Source organism: Betta splendens, chromosome 16 (genome assembly GCF_900634795.4).
Source record: "Betta splendens chromosome 16, fBetSpl5.4, whole genome shotgun sequence".
NCBI lineage: Eukaryota > Metazoa > Chordata > Actinopteri > Anabantiformes > Osphronemidae > Betta > Betta splendens.
In genome coordinates, this window is record NC_040896.2 from 3,692,908 (window position 1) to 3,712,577 (window position 19,670).

Consider the following 19,670-nt stretch of genomic DNA (forward strand, 5'->3'; position numbering starts at 1 on the left):
CCGTGTGGGCAGAAATAAACTGAAGAGATGGCAGCGAGATCCTCTGGGCTGGTGCAGAAGGCGTTCCGCCCACAGGGAGCCTCACAGCCTTTTTAGGAAGTTTTCATATGGAGTTTTTTTTCTGGTGGGATGAAGGCACAGGAAGAACAAGCATCTTCCACGGTCGTAAAGATGCTTCACTTCATTTAGCTGCTTAACTTTTGGAGGGAACTGCGATTGCAAGCGACGCAGTCTCTTTCTTTCCGAGGACAATAAAAGAGAGTGACAGTAACACTGACTTCACAATGTGAAGAAATAAAACATTAGCAGAAAATAGCTCCTGACATGTGTAATATACCAAGTCCAGCAGTGCACCATGGGTACACTTTTAATACGATTGAGCATTTGGCATCATTACCGCTCTACTGCTGTGCTTTCTGTTAAGGGAACTGCTTGATCGGCACATACTGCTGCTTGTACTCGTTCCACAGCAAAACGCCGGAGTCGTTGTGGGAATGAAAACACTCTGAGTTACTGGTACAGATACGGCTCTGTACAGCGGCTTCCCCAGCTGTGTTGGCCCATGTCAGCACAGTTCAAATGACACACAGATCACAACTTGTTTGGTTCTTCTGTTTTAATGTTGTTAACATTAAATGACAGTTTCTGCAGCATTCGGTGTACGTATTGTACAGCATTTTTCTGTCCTAGTAGCAATAGTTTTATTAGTTGAGCTTGGATTGACAGGCTCCAAAAAATCCAGTAATAAGTAGATTATAAAATAATTTAGTCTGATGTGGATGTTTATGTACACTACATTCCATGCAGTTATTAGATACTTCTGTTTCATATTGTTAACCCAATGCATTTATTTGATAAAATATAGTTATGAATCATCATCATTCACACAAAACCATTCTACAAAAACACAACAACACAATTTTCCAGGTGATGCAGGCATGAATGTGTCAGTAATTACAGTGAAGTTGATTTGCCATGAGACATCCTGTCTCTTTGTTGTAGTACTGTCACACATTTCAGATTTAGTTTAAACAATGTGCAGTGAGTAAAGCTGGCTTTTAAAAGTGGAGACAAGCGGAACAAGGCTGGGTCGAGGTTACAGCGTTAGCTCTGGAGCTGCCTCTCCCAGCCGGACAAAACAGAACAATTAGCATTTTATCAAAGTGCACGGCAGCGACCTGGTGAAGTTTCTGGCCTTTACCGGCTCCACCTGTTCCCCGTCAAAGGACTCACTTGAACTCAGTGTGAAGTGAGCTGAGGAGCGCTCTGTCTCCTTCCTCGGGGCTGCCTGTCAATTGAAGACCTATCTTAGGTTCCTCCTCGTGCAGCCCGAGGGTTTATTAAACATTCATGCTTTAATTAAGCAATTTTACCGCTGCTACTTACTGGGTGATGATAAAAGCACTGCTCCAGGATGAGCATGACGCACAGACGAGTGTCTCTGTGTGTGTGTGTGTGTGTGCAACACTGTCCTACGTGAGAAGCCATTAATTCCCTGCCATTAAGAAAAGTGTGAGGATTAGCGAAAAGACAAATTGAACTTTTCTTTACGTCCCTCATCAATCATGTGTGACGGCAGGAGAATGCTCTGTGGACGATGTTAGGCTGCGATAGGGATCCCTCTTTTTCCTGACAGGCAACTTGTCATTGCTCACCTGTTCACTGCTCCTCTTTCTTTCTTATCTTCTCTCTATTTTACACTTCATCACTCCCTTTTTTGGAGGGAATCTGGTAGCGTCTAGAAGTTTCAAATTCCTCCTCACAACTCCCGCTGTCAGAAAAGTGCTCAGACGGTGAAATTGTGTGGATTGGGGGGTGGAGGGTGGTGTAAAGAGTTAGAGGGTGCGTCTGTATCGTCAGGCTCCTTGGATGCGAGGATGTTTGATGTGAGTGTGACTGTCTCACTGGCGTGCCTCAGATTTGATGACTTAGACAATGAAGATAAATTACCCCAGATCACACTGCAATATACACACTCAGTGCTGCTGTGCGTCAGAGCTGATGTTTGTGTGTGTTTGTGTGTGTGTGTGTGTGTGTGTGTGTGTGTGTGTGTGTGTGTGTGTGTGTGTGTGTGTGTGTGTGTGTGTGTGTGTGTGTACGTGGGCATGCGCTGTTTCACCTGCATGTCTCTGTGTCCTTGTTAAGAACGGGCGATGGCTCTGCGGGGCAGCTGTAAAGGCTGCTCTCCTTGGTGGATTCACCTGGAATGACACCCAGAGGTGACACACTGTCAGAACACACACACACACACACAGACGCAATAAACTGAGCGTATCTTGGCCAAAGCCTGCCAGGTCCAAGAAAAGAACTCATTAGGACAGACATGTTCCCTTCTAACAACACACACACATACTGAACATACACAGATCTACTGTCACACACACACTTAGGTCGCCCCGGTGCCCTTCTACGTGGTTTTCACATTCTCCCCATGTGTGCGTGGGTTCTCTCCGTACTCCAGCTTCCTCTCCAAAGACATGCAGTCCCCCAATGAGGCACTAGGGAGGACCTGAATGACAGCTGACCTGCAACCCTTACTGTAGGTTGATCAAGCTGAACGAAATGAGTGAGTGAGTGTTGCACAATATGATGACTGGTGTAATTATTTTGATATTATTATGGGAATTGCACATTTAAACACAGATGTGTTTGCTTCTTCAAACTAGATGTCCATGCACAAACATCAGTTCTGTGGCAAGAGGAAAGTAAGGGTGGTGGTTCCACAGTGTGTAACACAATAACACAACTAAAGTGAAGAAAGTGTATGAATCTTCTGCCTCAGTAGATGCTGGGTGGATTCCTACACACCCACCTAATGTGAATTTAATCAGCGTACACTCAAACAAATCTCACAAACGCTGATGTCAGCTCCTTACGAAATGCCCCTTTACTTCAGCCTAAGCTCGTGGTGTTAGCGTAGTCTCAACCTGGATTCATAATCAGTTCCCAAACTGCTTTTAAAGAGCCTCGTTTGTCTACAGGCCTGTTTGCCAAGCAGCCAAGCATCACGCTGCCTCGTGTTAAGTAGATGATATTATTCCTACCCTCCTCCTACCTCTAAGTTCTCAGCTCTAGCAATTTTAAATCTCTTGCAGTCGAATGTGTTATTTTTCTGAGGCGGTGCAGTTTATTGTCGATATTGTCGAGGGAGATAACACCGATATCAAGCCAGCTTTGAAACATTACACCAGTATTTTGGGAAATCACCATGTTAAAAAGAAAGAGGAGCGACACAGTGGGAGAATGCTGTTTTCAAAAGCTAGTGCTAACCTTGAAATGAGTTTGTATTCACAGTGTCATCTTGTGATGAGCACAAGGATGCGGATGGCATCAAACGCTGCAGGTCAACGTGGCTTTGTTACTGCCAGAGGGAAATGAGCTGTGCTCCGGTACAGCTGCTCTCGGTTCAGACAGGAACGGAAAGAACCGCAACAAAGGGCGGCGACGCCGGAACAAATGCAAAAAACAGTACATCAGTTTGAGGAGAAGGAGAAAACGTTTGCAGGAGTCAGAATCCTGTGCTTAACCGTTTGAGGGCTTAAATTACCGAGAAAGCAGAAACTCACTACTGTACACACTGGAAATGCAGAGAGAAAGCGAGACTTGGGTCATCCAAGGTCTGGGGCCACAATCAGAGCTGGACTCTTCTTAATAGGACTCATCGTAATCACTGGTTGTCCTGTAATTATTATTTTTACACCAAACTCTGCTCCTCTCCCATAATACCAGTCAAATGCAATTACAAATAAGAAGAGTAGGTAATTACCACAATTGTTACGCCTGTAGCTCAGCTCTCTCTCCGCAATAGAACGAGTTCATAATCAACTTCTTAGTTTACACCGATTTATTTGTTTTAATTTATTTCCTATCAAAGTACCACAACATGATTAGCATGTGCCTGTTCACAGTGTCTCATTTGGGTACTTGATAGACCTTCTTAGTCTTCCAGTGCTCTCAGATCTGATAACGAGTCTAATCGCAATTTGAATTACAATTAATTATTTTGGGGGGCATTATGAAAAATAAATAAGAGCCCGATATTTACTGTATGACACTGATTTTAGTTGAAATACATTATGACAACATAACAGCTTAACTTTCAAGGCTGACTATGACGCACACAAGTATGAATGGACTGAACTAATTGCTAGTTGATATGTTCTGTGTGCTTCTGACATGTAGCCTGACACATTGTTTTGGATTTTACTGTATTTCAGTGGTCAAAATAGCAACTAATCAAATGAACAAAAACAAATGTGTGTACAGACAAACTACTGTAAAAATGCCGTCTTGATCGGACAATACAAAAATGAAGACCTTAAACAGGAAGCTGCTGTTTTTTGCGCTTCATCTTATTGGATACAAATAATAAAAAATTCACATTTGGATGAATTTTTTATTTGGCCTATTCAGCCCTGGATTTCTTAATACTTCATCATGAACCTTGATTAAATACACTCTGCTAATCAAGTAGTAAGGCTTTGCTTTTAAATCTCGTTATTTTTCATATATATATATATATATATATATATATATATATATATATATATATGTAGAAAGCATACATGGAACGCCATAACCAAGTAGCTGGCATAGTATTAGTATACAGGAACATCTGCGTGGAGTATGGACTGGAAACCCCAAGGTCAAAGTGGGAAACACCTCCCAAGGTGGTAGAGAACGAGCGAGCCAAGATCCTGTGGGACTTCCAGATCCAGACAGACAGAATGGTAATGGCGAACCAACCAGACATTGTGGTGGTGGACAAAGAGCAGAGGAAAGCCGTAGTGGTGGATGTGGCAATACCAAGCCATGGCAACATCAGGAAAAAGGAACATGAGAAACTAGAGAAATACCAAGGGCTCAGAGAAGCAACTAGTAGCTCAGTGTTCCAACATCCACAAACGGCAACTGCTATCACAACTTGAGATTGACGAGATACAACACAAATGCTACGGCAAGGAGGAGCCAGGACGCCAGGTCAGAGGGGAGGTTTCACCATCTCCCCAACCGGAAATTGGGTACGAAGCCCCAATAAGCACAGATACGCTGAGCGAGGCAGCAACTGACCTGAAAGATAAGATCATGGCGAGATTGAACAGGCAACCCCGAACCCCACTACAACGGCTAAGTGAAGTACCATCAGAAAGTCTCATGGAAGATGTGAATGCAGCATAGAGAGCGATCCCTACCACAACAATCACAGAAACCAATGAGCTGATATACGCTTCAGCATCAGTGATCCTAGAGATGCTTGGCTATAAGAGCAACCATGGGAGCCATGAGAAACAATACCCACCATGGAAACGAAGGTTGGAGGCAAAAATCAAGGCAGCTCAGAGGGAAGTGAGCCAAATGACAGAGGCCCAGAGAGGTGCAATGAAAAGACCAATGCCCAAGAGGTACAGCCAGATGCCCATACCTGAAGCACTCGAAACTGCCAAGCAAAGGCTACAAGCCTTGGCCAGCCGCCTAAAGAGATACACCAGAGATAACGAAGCCAGACGAATAAACCGGCTGTTCGCAACACAACCTGCGAAAGTGTACTCTCAATGGCAGGGTAATAACAGCAGAGCAGACCCACCAAGGCTGGAAACTGAACAGTACTGGAAGGGTATATGGGAAAGGGAGGCATCACACAACAGTGATGCACAGTGGCTGGTGGATCTGAGGGAAGACCACAGCAACCTCCCTGAACAGAATACAGTGACTATCACAGTGGCAGACATCCAACATAGAGTCTCAGGTATGAAAAACTGGACAGCACCTGGCCCTGACATGATCCACGCCTACTGGCTAAAGAAGCTCACTGCAATCCATGAGCGCCTGGCAGCACAAATGAACCAGCTGCTAAGGGATGGGACTCACCCTGAATGGCTAACCGAAGGGCGAACGATCCTGATAATGAAGGATCCCTCAAAGGGTACAGTCCCATCCAACTACCGGCCAATAACCTGTCTCTCCACAACATGGAAGCTCATGTCAGGCATCATCGCAGCTAAGATAAGTGGGCACATGGGTCAATACATGAGCGAAGCACAGAAGGGCATTGTTAAGGATACCAGAGGAGCCAAACACCAACTCCTGGTAGACAGAACAGTCGCCCAAGACTGCAGAATGCGACACACCAACCTGTGCACAGCCTGGATCGACTACAAGAAAGCCTATGACTCAATGCCACACACATGGATCACTGAATGCTTGGAGCTGTACAACATCAACAGAACTCTAAGGGCCTTCATTGCAAACTCGATGAGGTTGTGGAGAACCACCCTTGAAGCCAATGGGAAGCCACTCGCCCAAGTATCCATCAAATGTGGCATATACCAAGGAGATGCACTGTCCCCACTGCTGTTCTGCATAGGTCTGAACCCCCTCAGCCAAATAATAAACAAGACTGGCTATGGATACCGACTCCGGAACGGGGCCACCATAAGTCACCTCCTCTACATGGATGACATCAAGCTGTACGCCAAGAGTGAGCGAGACATCGACTCGCTGATCCACACCACCAGGATCTACAGCTCGGACATCGGGATGTCATTCGGACTCGAGAAATGTGGGAGGATGGTGACAAAGAGAGGCAAGGTAATCCACACAGAAGGGGTCTCACTCCCAGAAGGAACAATAGCAGACATTGAGGACAATTACAAGTACCTTGGAATACCACAGGCAAACGGCAACCTTGAACAGGCAACAAGGAATGCGGCAACAGCCAAATACCTCCAACGAGTAAGGCAAGTCCTAAGAAGCCAGCTCAATGGCAAGAACAAATCCCGGGCAATAAACAGCTACGCTCTGCCAGTGATCAGATACCCTGCGGGAATAATAAGGTGGCCAAAGGAAGAGATACAGACCACAGATGTTAAGACACGAAAGCTCCTCACCATGCATGGAGGGTTCCACCCCAAATCCAGCACCCTGAGACTGTACGCTAGCCGCAAGGAAGGAGGCTGAGGACTAGTGAGCGTGAGAGCCACTATCCGGGATGAAACATCCAAGATCCATAAGTACATCAAGGATAAGGCCCCGACAGATGACGTGCTGAGTGAATGTCTCAGGCAGTGGAGAACAGAGGATGAGATGCTGGAAGAGGGACCATCATGGGAGGACAAGCCCTTGCACGGGATGTACCACCGGAACATAACTGAAGTGGCTGATCTCAACAAATCCTACCAATGGCTTGAAAGGGCTGGGCTGAAGGACAGCACAGAGGTACTCATCCTGGCTGCACAGGAGCAGGCCCTGAGCACCAGAGCCATAGAGGCCCAGATCTACCACACCAGACAAGACCCAAGGTGTAAACTGTGCAAAGAGGCCCCAGAGACGGTCCAGCACATAACTGCAGGGTGTAAGATGCTGGCAGGCAAAGCATACATGGAAGGCCATAACCAAGTGGCTGGCATAGTATACAGGAACATCTGCGCGGAGTATGGACTGGAAACCCCAAGGTCAAAGTGGGAAACACCTCCCAAGGTGGTAGAGAACGGGCGAGCCAAGATCCTGTGGGACTTCCAGATACAGACAGACAGAATGGTAATGGCGAACCAACCAGACATTGTGGTGGTGGATAAAGAGCAGAGGAAAGCCGTAGTGGTGGATGTGGCAATACCAAGCGATGGCAACATCAGGAAAAAGGAACATGAGAAACTAAAGAAATACCAAGGGCTCAGAGAAGAACTGGAGAAGGCTTGGAAGGTGAAGGCCACAGTGGTGCCTGTGGTGATCGGAGCACTAGGGGCTGTGACCCCCAAACTGGAGGAGTGGCTACGACAGATCCCTGGAAAAACATCCGAAATCTCAGTCCAGAAAAGTGCAGTCCTAGGAACAGCAACGATACTGCGCAGAACCCTCAAGCTCCCTGGCCCCTGGTAGAGGACCCGAGCTTGGAAAGTGGATGAGACCACCCGCGGAGGGTGAGAATAGAGTGTGTATATATATATATATATATATATATATATTTATATATACACTATATAACCCTACATCTGTATGTACCAAAGCCGCCATAATCAAATATAAAGGAAAAAGGAAATAATTGTACTAATTTTTAAATTATGAATATACAAATATATAAAACTTTGGAAAAAGAAATGCATATACATGTATATTTCCAGTAAAACACTATTAAAACTTATTAATGTTCACATTTATTTATTTTCAATTTTTTTTAAAAAAGATTTGTGCATTTAGCTTTTCCTTTTCTCAAGTCGTTCTAGTTTGCAAAGTGTAGGCAAATGAGCCGGGCGTGTCTTAATTGTGTCACTGCACAGTCACTGGTCAATTTGTGAAGCACTTCCTTATCGATTCCTCTCGTCTGAGCCATGGTTGAATGCTACAGCAATTCATCAGCAGCTACAGTTTGTTGCCCTGGGGTCGAACTCGCTGTAAATGTAGTGAGATGTGAGCATATGCAAACAACCAATAGTATTGCACCAAAAACTCCGTTCTAAGCATCAAACTCAAGAGGTTCAAGCTCGTCATGTCGATCTGCCGCTTCCAAGCACGACTCCACAGCGTTAGCGCGAGTGGGTTCATTCTTCTTGCTATAATGGCAGTTTGCAAGCCAAGCTTGTGGTTTATTACCGCCACCACCTGTTTGTTTGGTGCATAACTGAGTCAGTCGATCTTCGTCGTTTATTCGTCGTAAACACGCCCCATTATTAGCATGAGGTCAGTGAAATAGAAATAGATATAAATGTGGAAATAAAGACAATGCTAAATAAATAAATAAAATTGTATGCATATGCACATGAATTGTTTATATTTGATTATGGTGGTTTCGGTTCTCCATAGCTCCTGCTGCTGTGGAATAATACTACGACACATGGCAACACATGAAATATTGCTCAGCTCCCTGACCTGTCAGACGCTGCTTGTAGAGGTGCGCCCCGCGTACAGCACAGGCACAATGACTCTAGACATCTGATTCAGAGCGGGTCACTCGGCATTAACAGTCCCGTGTGATGTGTGAGGGATTCCTCTAATAGCCCACTTATTTCATTTTGAAAGCCTATGCTCGCCGTCATCACAGCGTCTGATTCACAATGACAGGAGACCTGGTCCAGACAAATACCTCACAAATTAAAGACACTGTTGCACATGCAAGAATCAAATCCTTGCCTTTGTTAGGTTTTCATTTCTTTTACACAAATAACTCCTTGGCCAATTGGGTAATGATCTACATAAACACAGGTGAAGCGCTTCCAGCATTTGTTTGTGGCACTTTGGTTGAGAAAATGCTGCTGTTCTGTTCTGTTTCAAGCCAATTCCTCCCTTCCTTCCTGAACACAATGATCCTAATCTATTTTCTTAATTAAAGACTATTTGCAGGTTCATACACATGTGGTGCTCTAATATTTTTCTGCAGCATCAGGACTGATGTGTAAATTGTTTTGGGTCAGCTCCAGCCCACTCTCAGCACGGCAGCCCACATATTGTACAGTGTTTAATGATGGCTATCAGGGAGTCTGTTCCACAAGTGGGCTACAGTATGGCCACGCCAGCCAGAAAAGAACCAAACCACCTGTCCCACATCTTTGCCAAAGGTGTAATTCAGGCTATATTTGCTGTTTCACACGTGGGGCAGGTTAACATCCACTTTGTCCGGCTCATAAGTCACTCACATAATTGCCTGAGCTGGCCGGCGTCCAGGTGCTTTCTGAAAAACACCTCCTAGTCTCCTGGATTCAGGCCTTCCACCACATTTGAAATTTGGCTACAGCAGTTTGCTTTTCAGCCCAAGAGCATCAGAGTTGGTGGTTTGGGATGATGAGATCTGCCTCACAGTTTGTTCTTTATCCGAAAGGTTGCTAAGAAAGGGCTGAAGACTAGACTCAGCTCACAGTTGTAAGCATTTCAGCTGAAAGACCAGCATTGCATGTGGAAATGATGCCTATTAAATAGGGAAAGAATAGTTGGACAGATAATAGTCCTCAAAATTATTATTTTTTTACTAATTAATTTAGGTTTTACATTGCTGTATGACTGATATATGAGCAATATGAATACATTTAGTTTAATCAGTTGATAATGAAAAAGAATATTTCCCATTCTGATCAGCATTGTAAACGTGGAAATCTGTCCATTTATATTTTTATAACATCATAATGTCATATTTACTTCTGGGTTTAGAGCAACATTAATATGTTTTATTGTTTTGACACATCAGTGAGTCAGTTGAGTTTCTTGCATTAACTAATAAGATTTTTTTGTCTCGTTTAGTAGTTACATCTCAGACTTAACCCCCGTAGAAAAACAGATTTAAGAAACTTCATCCAGGGTTTTTTTTTTCATAAACATTCCACCACAGTGGACTACTGATATTATGAACTTTCATCTCATACATCTACAGTATATGTTCATCACCCACAGTGATCAGTGAGACTCTTACTTCATTGCCCAGTAGGATGAACATCCAGCCACCCCCACCACCTCTTTTCTCTCCTCTGTTTCTCTCATTCTGTGTCTCTGTCTCTGAGTCACAATGCAGTCACCATCCCACACTGTGTGGGGAGACAAGGGCTTCTGATGTATGAGAGTGCTATAAAGCGTGGGAAGAATAAACCGCATTGCTCAGAGATCTGTGTGTGAGTGAGTGTGTGTGTGTGTGTGTGTGTGTGTGTGTGTGTGTGTGTGTGTGTGTGTGTGTGTGTGTGTGTGTGTGTGTGTGTGTGTGTGTGTGTGTGTGTGTTTGCGTATGTTTGCATCTGTTTGCATGTATGCCAGTGGATCCAAGGCTTATAGGTTAGTGATCCCTGGATGCCTTTGAATATATTTTACATACTGTAGCTGCCGTATTGGTTTTAAATGGAGCAGTTAAATGTGCTCCCGAAGTAACTTGGAGAAACTCTGAGTAAAAGAAAAACAATGACGCATTCATCAGCTGTGGAGTGAATGAGGAAGCGGCCGAGAGCTAAGGACACACCAGAGCACAGCGGGGGCGAATCTCAGTCTTAATAGCTGTGCGGGGGCAGATGGAGAGTTCGGGGAACCTACTCAAGTCCAGGGAGGAAACAGACACGTAGGCTCTGATAGTTCCCATAGGAACACTTTCACCTGATTCAGAGTGCATCAGGTGCACCGAGACGGAAGACAACCTGTAAACAGCATTCAGCGGAAGTCGAAGCACTTCTTTGCAGCTCCTCTGCTGCTGTGGACATTTACACGCCTACAAAAAAATGAGACTGAATTTATAAGCCTGGCTCGGAAAAGACAACCAGAATAATTGGCTTCGTTATTTGAGTGCTAAACGAGTGTGCAGCGTCACACAGCTCTGCGTGCAATCACCGTCTGAGCACGCAGGCGCTTTATCAGCAGTCGCCTCCTCCAAAGATGGATGCGTGTTGAGAGGGATGAAAATCAGACACAAAAAAAATTCTGGTGAGCTTTCAGTCAAGCCTGAGAAAAAGTAAGAAAAGCATCTGATCCCTGTGGTGAAAGACCTTTTGAGGCTTTTCTTATCGTTCCCTCTGAAATGGGGCATCCATCTTCAGAATTGAAATGTCTGGATGGCTGACCTGCACCTGAAACCACAGAGTGGGCCCACATGATGTGTATTTATAGACAATGGGCTCGGGCAGAGACTTTCAGAGATGGCGCTGCTTTGGAAGGTGGCGGTGTAATGGTCTGTGCACCTCAGCTGATAAGGTTAAAGAGATGGAACAGCGTTTTTGCTGATTTGAGGATCTGCTGGAGTGTGATGGATTAATAGTTGGATTGGTTTGTGAGTGGATTAAAGTTGTGAGCTTTAAACATATTTTAACCACATGCATTTTCCTGGCAAATAGACAATCTAGCCTTTGTTCTAACAGAAATGTACCCCAGTAATCTGATTACATCTTACCGTGCAAGTTATTAGAACACGTAACTAAACACTCGCCTGGCTCGATAATGGGAATTGACAGAGGGTCTCTAGATTTGCAATTTTTGGAGTGCATGAAGTGCATCATAGGAAGGTGGTTGTTTGGAAAGTGGGAGTTTTACAGTGTTTAAAATCAACCAAAGCAGGATGCACAGTTTGTTGGTACAGTACTGTCACAAACTCACTCACTGAACCCACAGAGTAACAAAATGGCTGCTAATGGCAGAAGGATAGGCTAAGTCAACACTGAACCCAATTCCACAGACCAAGACCAATGAAATGAAGTGAAAAATGATGAAGGCATTTCAGATGAATGAATAAACACCAACAAAGTAGTCTGAACTTAAAATTACTGCGCAAAAACAGGCACAACTACTTCTTAACCAAATAACTAACTGAAATTCAAATGGACAGGCTAAAGGACAGCTCTGATTGCCACAGACATGGAACTGAAACAAGAGGCAGACTAATCTTTGCTCTGATCCGAACCAAAACTCAATTCTAACCTCACACCTAAAATCACATCCTAACCCTCAAACAGGCCTTCAAAGAAGTGAGGACCGCCAAAATGTCCTCACTTTGTCAAAATGTCCTCACTTTGTCAAAATGTCCTCACTTTGTCAAAATGTTCTCACTTTGGTAGGAAATATGTTTTTTGGTTCTCACTTTGACGCAAGTACAAGTACACACACACACACATACACACACACATCAGACAAGACAAACACAATTGCGCCCCCAAAGGCTGGAGGGCCAAACTGTAACAGGTTAAAGAAAGAAAAACCCACATCATTGAAATAAAGTATGGTAAGGGTCATATAAAAAATCATTTAATTAAAAAAATTATATCAGTAAGTAAGATCTTATAAATGCTCAATAAAAGGAGCAGCAGTAGATTACATGTAGATTTACACCTTAGTGAAAAACACACTTGCAAGCGTCCTGCAACTGTGACCTTCTATCAGCCCTGAATTAACTCCTATTGAACAGCTGGGGAGACATGCATAATGGACCTGGAGTGGTTTGGGCTCAAATACTGTAGCTGTCGACAGGGGCAGAGCTCAGAAAGGTTGTGCAACAAAATGTTAAGTGAAGGGTGCCATCATTTTTGTTCATTTTCATCCATTTTTATGCTTCAGGTGAGAACATCTGACTTGTTTTTAGAAAGAGTCCAGAAATGTTGTCTATGTGTACAGGAAGCATGTCCTCATCCTTAGCAAATCTTAGAGCATGTCAGATGATTCCAGCATGGGGCACGGGTTTGTGTGAAACCTGGAACAGTTTACCATCCATAAGAAACTTCTGCTTCAACTTCAGCTTCTTGTCCTGCTCTAAATGCTGTTGCACAAGTCTTCCTGAAGAGAGCAGAGAGTGGTCATCTTTGGGAGTGAGCGTGTTTTGAGGATTGTTGTGTGGGAATGAATGGAGCACACAGCATTTTACTGAGGGAGGAACTGAAGTGTCAAAAAATCTGTTCAAAGTTCAGTCCTGGTTTTAAAGAATGTTGACTGTTGAAGTTGTAATGAACTGGATATATAGTAGAAGAGAGTCTCCTATGGCTGGACATTAAGATAACCTGAAAATCTACTCACCTAAGAAAGAAAAGACAAAGGAAACAAAGCAGGTGTGACAGACGTTCACCCAGAGGCTACGTTTAAATAACCTGCTGAGAGAAGTAAGTGGGTGCTAGTTGCTCTCGGTGGGTTCACACGTGGGTTAAGCTTTTTTATTTTCCACTATCAGAAAACGAATTACACTGATACACCTTATTATTCTTTGATGCCTTTACAACACATTGAGACAGTTAATAAATACAGAAATTTACATTATTGTTTACATTTAAGAGAGAAGAATGTGTTTTCGAAAAAATGATGTTTCTTTTCAGTAGCTGATTCAGAAGAATCACACTGATGAATCTTGCAGGATATTTGCTGCAAGGAAAATCAGATAGGAAGTGTATAATAAAAGGAAAATGCTGAAAAATGTGGAATTGCAACAGACTGCTCCGTGTGGCGTGAGACTACCTTTTTCCCTTTTTCATTTTCCCCTCTCTTCTTATCTGTCCTAACATTAGATCCCTCTTCTGTTCCTGTCTCTCCTCATCTCCCTCCTCCCCCCCGCCCCACTCCTCACGCTTTCCTTTCACCGCCTGTTATCTCCACCGTGCAGTTGACTGCTTCTGTCCTCTGGGTGTCAGCACTTGCCTTATCCTTCATTCAGCCACACAGCTCCCTGTGAACCCATCGGCCCATTTCTGCCCGCATCTCATGTTTTCGCAAGGATTTTCTTCTCTTGCTTTCCTCCTGTCTCTCATTTTCTATACCCCCCTCTCCTCCCTCCCCGGCTGCCTGCTTGATGCTACAGTAATTGTCAACTTCGACATCCTTTTTATCCATCAACAACCCCCCCCCCCTCCCACACACAGACACACACACACACACACACACACACACACACACACACACACCTAAAATTTACCCACACAACCACTGAAAAATCTGCTTACACCTATTTGTTTGTATAACACGGCCAAATACCCATAACTTCAACCTTCACCGCTAAAAATCGAACACTGACATAATAGAGTATAGATAGGGTTATGGTATGGTGTGGGGTTCCGAGTGTGTGCATTTCTTTTTTACTGTATCCCTACAGGTCAAAACATTAGTCTCCCCTGGCCTTCAAACATGGCTTCTATACTATTTCTTCCCAAACCTTGAGCACCAACAGATCCTCACAGGTGTTATTCTGCAAATCGTCCTGTGTCGTTGGAGATTGATGGATGGAATGGAGACTGAGTCTGCTTCCAAGAAATTGAAACTCCTGAAGGCAGCCATGCAGACACACACACACACACACACACACACACACACACACACACACACACACACACACACACACACACACACACACACACACACACACACACACACACACACACACATACACTACTTCTCAATCGATACATCTGCAGTAACCTTATATGTGCATTTGTGTGTGTGTGTGTGCTGTTCAATGAGGCAGTGGCAGCTAATGATGATTTCAAAGCTGCAGGAACTGGAGCTGTAACGGGAGATGCCCATGCATGCTCTGAATAGAAGGACGTTGCATGATACATATGCATGCACTCAGTGAACCGCAAAGCCATGCAAAACACATGCAGAGTGATCGGTGTGTGTGAGCGTGTGTTTGTGTTCAGGAGAAAACTGAAGGTCAAAGACAATCAGGGTTTTGGGAAAATGCAGGAGAAAGGATGGGTTTAAGGATTACTGGGGTGACCTGGACTATGTAACGGCTCTGCTGTTTTGACAAAAGACCCCCCCATTTATTCTCAAATAATTGAGAATAAAATGCAATGTCCTTGCAGTGGGAGAAAGGCAACACTGCATTACTCTCCTCCCATTTTCTCCCCCTTCCTGCATCTGATTATTGGGCTGGAAAAAAAATCATAGTCTTGTCATTTCTTTTTTTTTTTCCTCTAGAAAAATGAATCTTATCTGCAAATGGGCCCACCCTCGTCTTTTTCTCTCACTTTGCCAAAGCCTTCTTTTGACACAAGGTGCTTATGTCCTTTGCTCAAAACTGTAGTTAATCTTCCTCTGCATTCATAAAGGCGTATTTGTTCACTATGAAACGTGAAAAATTGTGCCTGAAGGTTATTCTGCTACATCAGGCACACTTTACTTTCCCAAAACAGAGAAAGCGCTCTACATTGGAATTAGAGCAAAATTACTGCTCTGTATTTCTGTCTTGCAATATAGTAGTATATATACTAAATAAAATAAATAAAATCTATATACTAAATCTTCCTTTTAGCCTTGTCATGCTCACAGGGTTGCTGGCGTTATTTCCAACCATCTTAAATGAGACAGAAACTGGATGGGTGAACCTTAGACAAGTTACCTGTGTATCACAGGGCTGCAAATAAAGACAGATGACCATTTACTGCACACCCACACCTACAGTAGGGGCCATTTAGAGTTTCCAATTATCCTGACTGCATGTCTTTGGACTGGTGAAAGAGGTAGGAGTGTGTGGCGAGATCCCACACGGACATCAACAGGAAAGCACCTGGGTGACAAACCCAGACACCTGAAGTTGTGAGGCAGATGTCTGCATGTATTAGGTATGTCACACAAATCACATGTGAAGTCCCAATACTGAAATGTATAAATCTTTAAAACATGGTGAGTACAACTGGGAGACACTTTGAACAGTATTAAATTGAACCTTAATAGCACATACTCTATTTAATGTAATGCTTGTTGTTGCTTTTTGTATTTTGCAGTTTGCTGTAAAATAAGTGGTTCCACAGTGAGACCTTGTTGCAGTTTTGGCTGAATCAGCTGACACATGATCATTGTGTTGTTTTTAAAAAAATCATTGTGCCGCTGGTAGAGTGAGGTGCTTCCTGGATATGTCATCAGTCTATCTCAGGGCTTGCAAACGGAGACATACAGAGACAGGCAGTCATTCACACTTCTTTAGGCAATCGCTAAACCTGAGTGTGTGCAACGAGTATTGAAACAGCTGTGGATGAATCCCCATTTGGTGCTATGTCTTTCAGATGGAGTGTGTTCGGCGTGGTCTCTGAGTCCAGATAAGCTGTAGTGTATATGTGTTAATGGTAATGCTGATTTCAGTCTGTGCCACAGCATCCTTTCTTGGACACTTGCCAAACACTCTGGTGTAAAGGAAACAGGACTGTGAAAAAGGATGAAGGTTCTAAGATCTAAGATTTGCTAAATTACTGCTGCTTATTCTGTTAAACACATTCATGTGATAAAATACTTGTGAATAAAGTTAGAGACTTTGTTCGGGCCTGGAATTGTAGATTAATATACACATATATACAAAACACGTGGTATATATTATGTTATACATTTAGCATTACATCAGCATGGCTGTCCCACGTTTTCCAGTGTTCTCATGTGAAAAGTAACTGACATGCTCTGCTCATAGAGAGCTACCTTTGTGTGCATTCACGCCAGCGTAGTCAAAGGACGCATAATGGCATTACCATGACAACGAGCTGTGGCCGTCATTCGGTGACGTCCAGACTTTATATCACTAGTGCCTGAAGCAAAATGAAAAAGGAACATTAAGAAGGAGACGGTGAAGGAAGGAACGGACACAACCTGGGTGTTCACAGTCCTGTTTCCTTTACACCAGAGTGTTTGGCAAGTGTCCAAGAAAGTATGCTGTGGCACAGACTGAAATCAGCATTACCATTAACACATATACACTACAGCTTATCTGGACTCAGAGACACACTCCACCTGAAAGACATAGCACCAAATGGAGATTCATCCACAGCTGTTTCAATACTCGTTGCACACACTCAGGTTTAGCGATTGCTCTAAAGAAGTGTGAATGACTGCCTGTCTCTGTATGTCTCCGTTTGCAAGCCCTGAGATAGACTGATGACATATCCAGGAAGCACCTCGCTCTACCAGCGCCACAATGATTTTTTTAAAAACAACACAATGATCATGTGTCAGCTGATTCAGCCAAAACTGCAACAAGGTCTTACTGTGGAACCACTTTATTCACAAGTATTTTATCACATGAATGTGTTTAACAGAATATGCAGCAATAATTTAGCAAATCTTAGATCTTAGAACCTTCATCCTCTCGATAAGATGATGCCCCATATAATGGTTTATCCCACATAAAAGCACAAGCTCTCAGTTAAAATTATGGGAACCTGTCAGTTGAGGAATCAGAATCAAGGTTACCTGTACTGTTGAAGTAGGCTGAAATATTATACTAGCCTCTAGAAATTAATATTTATATAATATATTTTTACAAATGGTTTCAAAAGACACATTTTAGAAACAGCCTTAACAAAAAACTCACCTAAACTAATTATCTGCAAACTGTTATGTACAGTATAGTCATGTTAATGATGATGGCACTTTTTCTAATACCCTAAAACATTGTTTATGATTGTTGTCATAACAAACAGGTCTGCCACTCATCCACATCCCCCATGACGGCTTGTGACGGAAGTGTCGAATAATGACGCCAAACAACTTTCAATGCGTCAATATTATCTGGAACATGAGAAAATAGATCTAAAGCTGTGGAATGAGAATGCATCGTTGTTCTCATGTTACTCGTCCAGTGAGTCGCTTGTTTGTTCTCGGCCCTTTGGAGCGAAACGTGGTCAACTTGTGTCTACGGCATACCCTGGTTATGCACTGATTCCACGTGGTCACAGAGACGGGAGCAAATCCATTTCCACAGCCATAAGTAAAGACACGGGCCACACTCGCTCATCCCGCTGACACAAACACATATTGACTGTGATCACTGGTGCCTGATAATTTCATTTTTTTTTTCTTCGGGAATGTGTCTCCTTTAATCCATACAGCTTGACTCATCATGCTGACATGTTGAGCTTACACCATGTGCGTGTGTGTGTGCTGATTCTGATTCTTGACTGAGTCAAATGCCTACCCTCATCCCAAATGAAATTGATTTGCAAGTAATTAAGAAAAAATGTGTTTTTGGGTGTTGTCCAATATCATGTTCTATTCATGCTGATATATACATATTTGTTATTGCCTGTGGGTGCTGAAAGGCATCTGTCTGAGCTATTAAACATTCATGGGTGCAGGAGAGAGGCATTACGAAGCTCTTCACCTGCCTCTCCTCATATCAGCACACATCTTAATGGAGTGCATTAAAATCAGAGTGGCAAAACAGGGGATTTAACAGTGACAGTGGCATTTATCACACCTTTGCTTCAAAGGAGCAATCCCCCACAGGTCCTTGCTCGCTGCTGGATGTCATCAGCTTGTTGTTCGGTGCTGGAGTGTTGTCGTGGGCAACGACATGTAAGCTAGACAGTGGTCAGAATATATGCCCTCTCTTCCTCCTACAAGTCTGGAAATGGAGGAATTCCAAAATGCTTTGTTGGAGCTTTTACTGTACCAGCAGCACTTACTGTACCAAGGGGTGCCTGAATAAAAAAGGAAACAATAGGTACAACCCTTGTGAGAGTGATTGAGTATCAAAGCCAAGCAGTGGTATCTGGACCAACCACTGTCGGGACTCTGATGTACGACCTTCACAACCCAGATGTCGTAGATGATTTGGTTTTCGACTGACAGACTGGCCTTCTGTGGGAAAGTCTCGTGTTTTGTCTTTGTTGTGCCTCCCTTCATGGTTGTGTCATCTTAATTCTACCTCCAGTCATCTTCAAATGTTTAGGCCTGTACAGTGAGTTTACTGCTTTTTGCTGCGACCTGTACAATAGCATCACACAAGCGATGAGTGACTTACAGCATGTTTGTGGGTTTACAACATGTTTTACAGAGAGACCATCCACCAATCAGTAACAGGGCAAAGTGTGTTCTGTACGTCTCACGTCCATGTCCAAGGCCAAGAACCACCGCTGAGGGTTCATCCATGCAGTGGATATCAATTCATTTTTATCGTGTCACAACACAGGAAATATAATTCATACACAATGGCCTAAAAGACATGGGACAGAGAATGTAAAGTGTAACTGTGATTTTTTTACTGTAGTGTATGGCCGCAGGGTCCATGTGGGAACCTGACTATAATTTTTCTCTTGCTTTACAATCAGTTTGTGAGATTGTGAGATGGTACCATGAACAGCCTCTCACTATTCCTGTAATTTCCCACAAACAAAGTGGAACAGGAGCCTTCTATGGTAATTTTAGGGGTGTTCATTACGCTAATGATTGCGTCTCCGTAATGCAAAGCTCCTTGTAGACAGCTGGAGCTAATCAAACGGAACAAACAATTTATGGCACGTTTGCACAGCCAAGGGGTT

General features: G+C 43.5%; 1 protein-coding gene across 10 annotated transcripts in view; it reads left to right on the top strand.

The window, feature by feature from the left end:
* adgrb1a (adhesion G protein-coupled receptor B1a) overlaps nt 1-19,670 on the top strand; it is a 105,342-nt gene that overhangs the window by 35,463 nt on the left and 50,209 nt on the right. The window contains exon 1 of one of the 10 annotated variants that reach the window (XM_055503000.1): nt 2,192-2,219. The exons of the other annotated variants lie outside the window; for them this stretch is intronic. Within the exon in view, the coding sequence (XP_055358975.1) occupies nt 2,207-2,219 (13 nt within the window). The 5' untranslated portion in view covers nt 2,192-2,206. Of the gene's footprint in view, nt 1-2,191; nt 2,220-19,670 lie in introns of those variants that run through there. 10 annotated transcript variants of the gene reach the window in all.